General features: G+C 37.1%; 1 protein-coding gene across 3 annotated transcripts; it reads right to left on the bottom strand.

Moving 5' to 3' along the window:
- Positions 1-669: 669 nt before the first annotated feature.
- On the bottom strand, positions 670-11,369 carry LOC127933163 (DDB1- and CUL4-associated factor 8). Of its 3 annotated transcripts, none has more exons than XM_052529946.1 (13): positions 11,225-11,369; positions 10,214-10,283; positions 9,680-9,766; positions 8,448-9,094; positions 6,877-7,017; positions 6,372-6,466; positions 4,744-4,854; positions 4,480-4,610; positions 4,247-4,354; positions 3,969-4,099; positions 3,755-3,874; positions 3,151-3,267; positions 670-2,810 (listed from the first exon to the last, which is right to left on the bottom strand). In XM_052529946.1, the coding sequence occupies exons 2-13, from the start codon at positions 10,248-10,250 to the stop codon at positions 2,700-2,702; spliced, it is 1,836 nt and encodes a 611-aa protein (XP_052385906.1). In that variant the 5' UTR covers positions 10,251-10,283; positions 11,225-11,369; the 3' UTR covers positions 670-2,699. The 3 variants fall into 3 exon arrangements, with proteins under 3 accessions (XP_052385906.1, XP_052385898.1, XP_052385915.1); XM_052529938.1 differs by having other exon boundaries at positions 11,090-11,335; XM_052529955.1 differs by lacking the exon at positions 11,225-11,369 and adding an exon at positions 10,658-11,034.
- Positions 11,370-11,651: the final 282 nt, after the last annotated feature.

Raw genomic sequence — 11,651 nt, 5'->3', positions numbered from 1 at the left:
TCCACAAACATAAAGGTTACATTTTTGAACAACCGCTGTTCAAAGAAAACAATAAATTTTGTTTCTGTAGTTTAATTTCATTTTTAAGATAAGAGGAGCTTCAGTCCAAATAAATTTAATAAATAAACATTGACTATTATAAGTCTAATACCAAAAAAACAGCTCCACTGTAATAATTTTACACTTTACATCAAGGTAGTCCACTACATTAGTCAACATGAACAATTAACACTTCTACAGGCATTTATTACTATATTAATTATACTTTTTAATGCGATTGTGTAGCTAATGCATTAACTAATGTTAAAATTAAAATGTGACCTTATCGTAAAGTCTATTTTAGATTTATATCATACTCTAAGCTAAGGGTTTTATGCTAATTAATTAAATGTCATGGCTCTATTAGGCGATTTTGGGTCGTTTGTGGAAATAAAATATATTACAGAAATAAATTATGCCATTTATTTCCTGTCTAAGCATAAGATGCACAAATAGTGAAAGAGAATAAAATGATCTGTATTTCCATCCATACAAATAATTGAATTAGCACTAATTATGATTACATACCATGTGATGGACTTAAGTTGACTACACAGAACATAATAAATTCCTCCTGTCTTTAAAGTAAATGAAGGCACTTGAAATAAGGCACTCGGTCAGAAACAAACGGACAGATTTTTTCTCTTTTTTTACTGCACAATTCGTACATGTCTGAACTGAAAGAACACATTATTAGGCAGCGTGGGATAACTTGGATCAAAACAAAAAGTAAGACAAAAATTACACATCAGTGACAGGACATTTTGAGCTAACAAGTGAGAATGAGAAAATTAACATGAACTGAAATTAATGCTTTTAATTTCAGTGACAACTAGGGTTGTAATCCAAAAAAAAGGGAAGAAAAAATATATCCAATGTTTCCATTCATTTAAAAGTATTTTGTCTTATACAATATAAACCTCTGCATCAAATACCAATTAAATTTAAACACCCTTTGAAAGAGTAAGGGCTGAAGATGATTTTTACAGGTTTTTAATATTTATATATCGTTATATATTCATATATACAGAGTCATTTAAGTTATTCTTCTCATACAAAAAGAGAAAAGTTGAGACTTTATTCCTCTCGCAAAAGAAGGAAAAAAAGGGGCAGAGTAACTCAAGCTCCTTACCCCTCCCTGCATACCCCACAAGTCCCTTGACATAGACCCATCCTTCTGAAATGAACAATTCCTTTCAACATGCAAGTCGCAGCAGGTCACAGTCAATCCATGTTTGCTATTAACCAGCTGAATCCAAATACTGACAAAGAACAGCCACCATTTTTATGAAAAATGGGTTGTGAGGGCTTAGCCTTTTTCATGCAAACATGGAACATCCTGCTACATTTGATCCTCACCGTCTAGTTAGGCAAAGATCTCGAGGATGTCTATCCAAACGAAAGACAGTGGAAGAAACATGGATTCAACAAATCACTGGCTCGAAGCATATCATCGTCTTTGCTCTCAATTTTTACGGGACAGGGCTGAGAAGACGACGGTAGTCCGTGGAGAGTTACATTTTTAGCCTTTTGGAACTTCTTCAAGAACTCCATCCAGAATCTCCACCCAAGTGCAAATCCAAAAACCAAAGAGCTGGTGTCAAATCTCTGTATTCAATTTAATAGTCCACAGTAAATTTGGGGAATTGCAGGGCAAAAAACGAAATTAGCAAAATAAACACATTTAATCCAAGTACTGCATGCCCCCTAAGCGCACACTCGTCTTAAGAGCTTCAAAACTCAAAGCAGATCCCTGATTAAAGTGCACTCAGTAGCATGGGAGAGAGGAACGGAGCAAAACAGACAGCTCTGGAACCAGATTAATCAGCTCTTGCTCATCTTCTGCGTCTTCAGTCAGAGCATGATTGACCTCAAGAAAATTTGCTGTGCCTGGCTTTAGCACACACACACACACACGAGAAGAGAACAAAGACAAGACAGGATTGCATGGCCAGACGAACCATGAGAGTCTATCATTGTGATGAACGAAGATTGCAGTCCAAAAATAACAAACGTTAGCTCAGTCTTTCTTGGAGACCGAGGCAGTTCAGATCACTGGAGAAAACTGATGAGGCCAGTAAAGGATGGTGCTGGTTTTCTCATCATCTCGATAATCTGCAGAAGAACTGGCTTTGAGTGTCCGTACTGTCCTATCATGCTCTGAACAAATTGCTGTAAAAGAAAAGCTTCAATCGGAACTGTTTACTATGGCAAAGATGAGAAATTTCCTTGTCTGCGCCTCACAACTGCTGCAGCAAAACGCTGCTTCTAAAATTCATTGTTGTTGATAAACTAAGGCAGCAAAACAGTAGAAGAGGTGATACCGGCTGCGGTCTTCCTTGTGATATGCTGTAAAACTGGGAATGAAATGCGTCTGTGTCCATGTTCGCATAAAACCAGAGTGGTTCATTGTGTGTGTGGTTGCAGATATATAAAAAAAATATGAATTTCAGTATCAGTTCTTCCCCTAGTGATGTCATTTGTGTGTGTGGAGCACAAAGCCAGATTTTGACAAACGTTTCCCTCTCCCTCACACTGTGTGTATGTATATTTAAAGCTGTGTTTGTGTTTGATGCTGGCCTTTCAGTGTCTATTTGTGTACCAGTGTGTTACTAGTATGTATGTGCTTAAATATATGGCAAAGAGCGTATGTGTGTAGCTCAGGAGGACATGCACTGCACATGGTCTGGCCCTCCCTCTTCTTCATCAGAGGAGTCTGGCGAGCTCCAGGATTCATCTGTGTCCCCCTCTCCTCCCTCCCCTCGCCGGGTCTACAAGGGGCGTAACATTGTGAAGCAATCAGTGTATTTATTTTTTTATTGCTATGAAGAGATCAAATCATGTAGAATGAGGTTAGGTTATTCTGTCAAGTAAACTAATAATTTAAAGAAGCATTATGAGGTTATTATAATTATTTTTTTTTTAAACCATGAATAGTAAGAGGGAACAAAAACGTTACCGTTTGAGTGATTACGATTTTATATAGTTATAGAGCAACATGTTGCTTTGCACAAAGTAGAAGGCACTGTATCTTCAATACATATAAATGGACTACACAGTCAAGCTAATAACTGGCATAACTGGAAATGATCTCGAAATCCAAATTCTTACCCGCTGAGGTCTTCGGTTTCTCATGTGTCTCATTAGGAACCAGAGGAGCTGTGTGTCATACTGGTCACCATGACGAACGCTGTCTTCATCACGTTCTCGCTTGTTCTTCTTCATTACCTAAATAGTCATGATAAAATAGCTTTTTTTATATACCGGTATATATATAAGTTGCCGTCAAATTTTGGATATTTCAGATCGTGAAATGATAATTTTTTATATTTTCAAGTTTTCAACACATAACATAGTCTTAGTCTTATGCCAAGTCTGGGGTCATTTTGAATCTTTAAAATGCTAAAAATTCAGCTTTGCTATAAGAGGAATAAATTGCATTTTGAAATGTATTACAATAGAAAACGGTTGTTGTAATTTGTTTTTAATCAAATAAACACATCCTTGTAGAGCAAGAGAGACTTAAAACATAAAAAATAGTAATAATTATTTTGTATCGGTGCCTTTGTTTAACAACTGTTTATCTTGATAGTATTTGTTTTATTTATTATTATTATTTGTTTATTTTATGCCTTTGCAGCAACATGTAGTCCACAACAATTTTCCTTTCGAAGACAATAAAGTATACTACTACTTCGACTACTACCAAGCATACCTCTTTAAGTCCCTTTAGTGTTGTGGGATTCTCAGCAGTGGGTGCCCACAGCTTCACATCATGGTCCAAACCACTGGTGGCTAAACCTGGAAGATGAGGATGTGGCTCCAGACAATTCACCTGAAAACAGAAAGATATTATCATTTATATATGATTTTTTTCAAACCAGAAGTTCAATGATCTAGTTCAATTTAATGAAGTCACAGTGCCTTACCACTCCTCCCCGGTCTCCCTCCATAAACTGAACCACACGAGCAGAATTCTTATCCCACAGGTAGATGTGTCCACAGTCACTGCCACTCACAACAAACTCACTACAGGGACCGTAAAAGTTAACTCCCTTCACTGGAGGAGGATTTTCCAGCAGCAAATGGAATAAGAAAAAAAGAGGTGATGGTTAAGAACTGGATTTATATTGGTTATACCATGCATGCAAAAATGTGAAATACACCTTACAATGCAATGAAATCATAGAAAGTCAATAGAAAGTACCTGTAGCATTGTTGCGGTGACCCTTATATCTCCTGCGGTAATCCGCTCCATCACTGTGGCTGGAGTCAAAAAGGTAAATGTCCTCATCGTTGTAACTTGCCAGCAGTTCTGAAACACAGATCAACCGTGACACACTGAATGTTGCTACAACAGACCACGTAATGTAAAGTTTTTATTCAAAGGACACGCAACCATACAACAGTCACTTTCTGAGAGTTAGGTGTGCATATTACCTGTGCCATCATGGCTGTACACTAAACAGGTTATATTTGTTTTGGACTCGCTGGACACCAAGTGAGAGGGACAAAACTTCTTCAGCACACCATTATTATCATGTTCATTTATCTTTCTCTGGTCATAGATCCTATCACATAAAAAGAGGAAGAGATATTGATGCAGGACAACAGTTTTCTGACACGGTGCCATTGGAGAAACAACTGTAACAGCATGACTTCGGTGCGAAGGAGGTGACATGTTATTGAAAATGTTTGTCTCACCTGACATACTGGTCTCTTCCACCCACAGCAAAGTGGTGTGTGTTGGCTGGATTCACGTAAATGGTGTACAGCCCCACCTTCTTTTCACCCTCCTTCACCACCACCAGTTTGCTGAGAGATTTAAAAAAGAAGAAAAAAAAAGGATCGGTCAATATAGCAAACATAGTTCATAGAATCATAGAAATATAGCTTTTGTAACATGTAACAAAAGTGTGTAATGTATCCTATGAATCACAGTATGTACTATGTACACTTACTGCAATCTTACCTTGAAGAATAAAAATAAAATTTTTAGAAGTTTGAATGTAAAGAGATATTTTTCTATAATGCCAGTAATTTTTAGGTGATCTAAAGGTTAAAACATTATAATTTCTATAATGTGACAAAACATATGAGAAGAAGAAGGGAACATGATTGTAAGCCAGAATATCGAACACATTAAATTTTAGGCTGCAGGTTAAAAATGTGTCTAAATAAAGAATGACAATCAGGGCTGATTCTAGTATGAGCTGGCGAGCTGTTTTTATAGTAAGCGTGAAAATAGATCACATAAGAAGATATTTTTAAGGGTGAGTAGACCCAATTTAGCACTAATAAAGTGGGTCTACTAATGCTCTTGAACCATTTTTTTTTTATAATTTTAAAGAAGTCTCACAAAGGCTACATTTATTTGATCACAAATACAGTAAAAACAGTAATATTGTGAAATTCAAAATAACTGTTTACTGTTACTCCAGTTAGGGGTGCTCCGATCACGATCGGTGGATCGTTAATGCGCATCTCGTCAGTAAAGCCGGTTCTCTAATCAGCCGTTAATTCCATCAGGTGCGTGATTTCACATAGAGCAGCTGTTACTACACAGAGCCGTTGTTAACTGAGAAGATGCGCCAAAAAACGCTGAAAATGAAGTGGATTTGCGCATCTTCTCTATTAACAATGGCTCTGTGTAGTAACAGCTGCTCTATGTGAAATCAGGCACCTGATGGAATTAACCGCTGATTAGAGAACCGACTTTACTGACGAGATGCGCATAACGATCGGCCGATCGTGATCGGAGCACCCCTAACTCCAGTCTTCAGTGTCCTTCAGAACTTGGTGATCAAGATATATTTCTTATTAATATCACTGTTGGAAACTGTGTTTGTGTTTTAAGGAACCTTTTCAAGATTAAATATTCAGGATAGAAAGAACATTATTTAATGGAAACAGGATTTTTCTTTTACATTATAAATGTCTTTACTCACATTTTTATCAATATAATAAATCTTTATAGAATACAGGTACTCATTTCTTTAAAATGAGTACCTGTATTCAGCGGATCTTACTGACCCCAAACTTTAAACTGCTGGGTTTATCATTTTGTAACTACATACTAGAGTTTTTAATAGCATTACTTCTCTGAAGCAGTGTAATAATTAAACTATTTCCAAACAATTTCCCCACATTATTTAAATGAATAACAAAAATATAAAAGTACCACTGTTAAGTAAGCCATATAATCAATAACCTGTGAGAAAAGCTTCCACTGACTCATCGAGCTGCTCAAACAATTCTTTGTAGGATTTCTAATCCTGTCGCTGTTAACTTGTATCAATCTTAGGCTGTTTGTGACATGACTGTGCACTCACTTGGCTGGTCTGTCTAAACGCAGGTCAATGCCGAACACTACTGCATCTTCACCAGCGGAGAGGAAAGAGCAGGGAGAGTCTGGCTCCAGTGCAAGCTGAGAGAGGGGGGGGGGGGGGGGTTATTTTATCACAAACATTCACATGTGACTTTTTAATTGCAGTCTCTTTTTAGAACTTATAATAGCAAAACTGATCATTTTTATTGATTTATTGCATGATGTTCTTTGTTTTTGCACCATGAAAAGACTGAATGCTTGATACCGATTGGGCAACAGATGTTCCAAGCTGTTGATTAATGAATGTATGTGACTGTAAAACAGATTTCAAACCTGTTTGGTTTGAGGTAACCATGAAAAAAGTGAATACAATTCAATTTTGAAAATGAATATACACACCAGAATAATGGCCACAAATTTAAAGTTATCATTCATTTTCACTAATTGGTCTGTCATAAATCACTCCTATTAAATATAGAATTAAACAAAAATGTTCTGGTTGATCATACCTTATGGGCTGCACCTTTGTGCTGAGCCACTCTTTTGGTGTTCTTGCAACGTTGTGTGGCAGAAAGCTCGGCCACTCTGATCTGTCCATCTCGGGCACACATGGCCAAAGTGGAGTCACCACTGTTAGGGAGGAACTTTGCCTGGGGACAGAATAATTAATAATAGAATGCATTGATTCAAATCTATACATTTTAATATATTCTTCAAGACATCTGAAACTAAGATTTAACAACTTTAGTGGAAACACAAAAAAGAGGCCTCTGTCCAACAACATGTTGTACACTGATGTGGCTTTTATGGTGGTTATTTAACAGATTTAAAAAAAAAAAAATTTTTTTAAGTATACCACTGTTGAAAATTTTGTGATCAGTACAATTTATAAGGAAATTAATAAATTTTTCAGTTAAGATGCATTCAATTGATCAAAAGTGACAGTAGAGACTTCAAAACATTTTAAATAAACTTTCTATTAATCAAAGAATCGTGAAAACAACATCACTGCTTCCACAAAAATATTAAGCAGCACAGCTGTTTTCAACATTTCTAATAATAAGATATGTTTCTTGAGTTAAAAAAACTCAACTGTCCAAATTACTTTTTAAAATATATTAAAATAGAAAACAGTTATTTTTAAATTATAATTATATTACTGTTTTTATTGTATTTTTGATCCAATAAATGCAGCCTTGTTGAGAAGGCGGCTACATTTACACTAGTGCATAACTTTTGTCACGGTTATGTCTGTCGTTTACACTACATTTTCGACCATTGAAAATGGAGACTTTCCAAAACGCTGCAGACCCCCAGTAGTTTGACAACTCAGACGTTGTGATTTGGTGTAAACTGGAAATAATATGGACTTTTGAAAATAATGGTGTGGCTGCTTACACTCGCTCTTTTTATCCTTAAAGCGTTAGTTCACCCAAAAAATAAAGTCTTAGTTTTTGGTATTTTTGGACAAAAATTTATTTTTGATGCTTCAAAAAATTCTAACTGACCCTCTGATGTCACATGGACTACTTTTAATGATGTTTTTCTTACCTTTCTGGACATGGACAGTATGCCATACACACAGTTTCAATGGAGGGACTGCGAGCTCTCGGACTAAATCTAAAATATCTTAAACTGTGTTCCAAAGATAAATGGAGGTCTTACTGGTTTGGAACAACATGAGAGTGAGTTATTAATGACATTATTTTCATTTTTGGGTGAACCAACCCTTTAACAACCGTGTAAACGATAACATCATGCTCATTGTTATACCTGCATGAATGGTCATGTGACATGCATTTCTGGTTGTGTAGTGTGGACAGAGATCGTTTCTGAAACGTAGTGAAAACACAAGTGTAGACGAAGATCGTTTTCATTTTAAAAGGCCGTTTGAAAATGAAAACACACTAGTGGAAACCTGTTGACTCCAAATTTTAGAACAGCAGTGTTACAGTACAGGAACATTTTAAAAATGTTGTTATTTTCTAACAAGGCAACAATGTTTGCCATAAGAGACCTTAAATTTGGAGTGGAACAGCAATATGCCACTTTTCTAATCAAGATTCTAGAGCTTTTTCACCTGAAAGACATTGCTCTTATGTCCACTGTCAAATTCCAGCTCTGCCCTTCTGCGAGCCCAGTCCCAGATCACCACGCGGAGGTCATCGCTACCAGAAGCCAGGCGGGTGCCAGAGGGGTTAAAGTGGAGGGTGTTCACGCAGCCTGTGTGTCTCTCCAAACGGCCCTGCAGTTCCAGCCTCTGAACTAGACCTCGCGCCCCACACACCCTCCTCACAAACTGATGTGAATGACTTCCAATCTCTCGGGCACGCAGTGACGGGACCGCGCACCAAGAAGGGCGACTCAGGTCACACAGGTCTGCTCCCAGCCAGGCTTCCATGGCTTGCTCATCTTCTTCCTCAGCATCCTCTTCCTCCTCCTCCTCTTCTTCTTCTTCATCATCATCATCTGAACTGGAAGAGTGGTGTGTGGCTCCACCACTGGGTCGATTCCTCTTCCTGGTGGATCTCTTACTTTCATCTTTTCCCCGCTCTCGCTGCCCTCCTCCCTCACTCTCTCTTTCTCCTTCTTCAGTGAGAGAGTACAGACCACTGCCATCCATGCTGTCAGTGTCCTCCTCTTCTCCAGGCCCCTGTTTCTGCTCAGAGTTTACCATCGGTCTTTCCTGACCATCCTCACTTCCTTCTGGGGCTGAACTCAAATTTGCTGTCAAGAGAAAACTTCAACAATTAGTGGAGCACGGCTTATTTGCATATCCTTCTTTCAAGGTAACTCTAACATTATCAGAAGATTCCATAACACACACCATCATTTTAGGGGCTATTCTTAAATTAATTAAAACTTTTATTCAGCAAGGATGCTCAAAAATGACAGTAAAAACACTTAGGATATTACAAAGGAATTCTATATCAAATAAATGCTGTTCTTTTGAACTTACTATTCATCAAAGCATCCTGAAAATTTTTACGGTTTAATGGTTTCCAAAAAACTATTAAGCAACACAACTGTTTTTAACATTGCTAATAAAAAGAAAAGTTTCTTGAGCACCAAATTAGCATATTCGATGATTTCTGAAAGATAATGTGACAATGAAGACTGGAAATGCAGGTTTGCCATCAAAGGAATAATAATAAAAATATATATATTTTTTTAATTGTAACAATATTTCACAATATTACTAGCCTTGTTGAGTGCAAGAGATGTCTATTAAAACCTTTTTTTAAATCTTACTGACCCCTAAGTCATGCACAGTAGTGAATATGACAGTTAGGGCTCTATTTGGCTCCATACCTGAATCAGGACTGGTCTGGGTCTCTGGCGCTGCAGATGTGTCTGCCTCCTCTCTATCTTCTCCAGGTTCTGGATCATCAGAACCACCTGGTTAATTAAGCCCCAGACATAAAAATTGGCTACTTTTGCCATCATTGAATACATCAGAGATTGTGAGCATTTCACCCAAGACTTTATTCACTCTCATGTCACATTCACCTCATTTTATTCATTTTCTTCTGTGAAGCACAAAATTATATGTTATAATGGATAATAATGTCAACACTGCAGTTAGTGACTTAAATGTTAGTCTATTCCTCGGACAAATATCATAGGACTTCAGAAGATATGTAATAATAAGAATAAATTGCATAGACTTTTGTTAGAATATTTCAGGGTGATTTTTTTTTTTTTTTTACTTTCCTTATATGGAGAATGAGGCACTCTGCTTAAGATCTTTTGTAGTTCAATCAATAAGAAAACAGTATTGGGATAGTACCGCACAAGGACAACATTTTCAGTTTTGGGTATACTTTTACTTAATGCTTAACTTACCATTTGGGACACTGGATTTACCATCTGTATCGCACATTCTGTCCAACTGTCCCTTCTGACAGAAGAGACCCTATAAAGAGAAAATAGAAAATGGCTTTCTTTAATCAATCACACACTGGATAGTCACCAAATAACATTATTTTCAACACATAAAAAAAACTTGAGAGTTGAGGGTACGGTTAAAGAATTCTTGACGGATCATTTAATGTTAGTATTTCATATAGTCGATGATTACTAGAGGTCTGAACAAAATGCAGTCTTCAAACTGACAAACATAAAAAGGCATTACTACCCTTTTGACATATTTAAAAGGTGCTGACCCATCCGGTGACTGACAGGATCCCTGACATCAGCTAAAAGTGGCAAAATAAGCCTGCTTGCATAGTAAATAGCTGGCATTGTAAACACCTAAGTTACCTCTAATCGCAAAAAACATAACATTACCTTGTACAGTAACAACTGCAGACGACCCTTACATAGCAACTTAGAAGTGTTTGTGCATTAGTGTTAATGCCACAACAACTTGAGAGTGCGCAGTAAACTGTCTGCGACAAGCTAGTGTGCTAACTAATCTTAGCACTTGCTTTTGTGGCAGTATCCTGGTCAAAAATAGAAAAGCTGCTGGCTAGTTTTGCACGCGCACACGGATGTTGGCAAGCAAGTAGTTGTACAGGTTCTACAGTTTGAACAAAGAGAGATATATTCTCAAAATTACAAAAACGTCATGACGAGGAAATATGTTGTCATGTGTCGTGCACTAAAAACACGAGTTCAGCACGTCAATTTCGGATCTGATATGAGTGCTGACCCGAGCTGACAACATGTAAACATTGGTCGTTGCGAGAAAATGGAGAGCTAACTAGCGAGAGGTGTTACCTCTAACGTTACTGTAGGCCCAAAATCTCCGCACTTGTTAATCCTCTGCGCAGATTTCCCTTCCTTCACCTTCGAGTCACGCGCAAACAAAAGCTCGACACATTAGTTAGTTGAGCCCTCAACACACTCACGCACCGGCGATCCAAATACCCCACAGTTTTAGGTCACGTTTTGGTCGTGCTCGCAGTGTTTATGTTTTCGTTAGCGCTTCTATTTTTTTCCTCTTTCTTTTTCCGGCAAGTTGCTCGTTCTCCGGAAGTGAGTCAAGATTCATGAACACAGTGGCGCTACGCACTGATACATGTTTTACATTTATTATGTTCACACTAAAAATACACAAACACTAAGCTATGTATTACGAATCCGCCATTTACATTTATGAAGATGATTTTAATTATAATATTCCGAAAATAATCACAAAAGTATCATCATCACCATCATTATACTAATTGGAAAGCAACCTATTTATAAAAGTAAAAGAAATGGCTAACATATCTTAAAATATTAATACGATTCATTAATTATAATAATCATGAATGCAAATAAATAGTAATAAATAAAT

Source organism: Carassius gibelio, chromosome A2 (assembly GCF_023724105.1).
Source record: "Carassius gibelio isolate Cgi1373 ecotype wild population from Czech Republic chromosome A2, carGib1.2-hapl.c, whole genome shotgun sequence".
In the NCBI taxonomy this organism is placed as follows: Eukaryota; Metazoa; Chordata; class Actinopteri; order Cypriniformes; family Cyprinidae; genus Carassius; species Carassius gibelio.
This window is presented reverse-complemented; position numbering and strand designations above follow the sequence as displayed.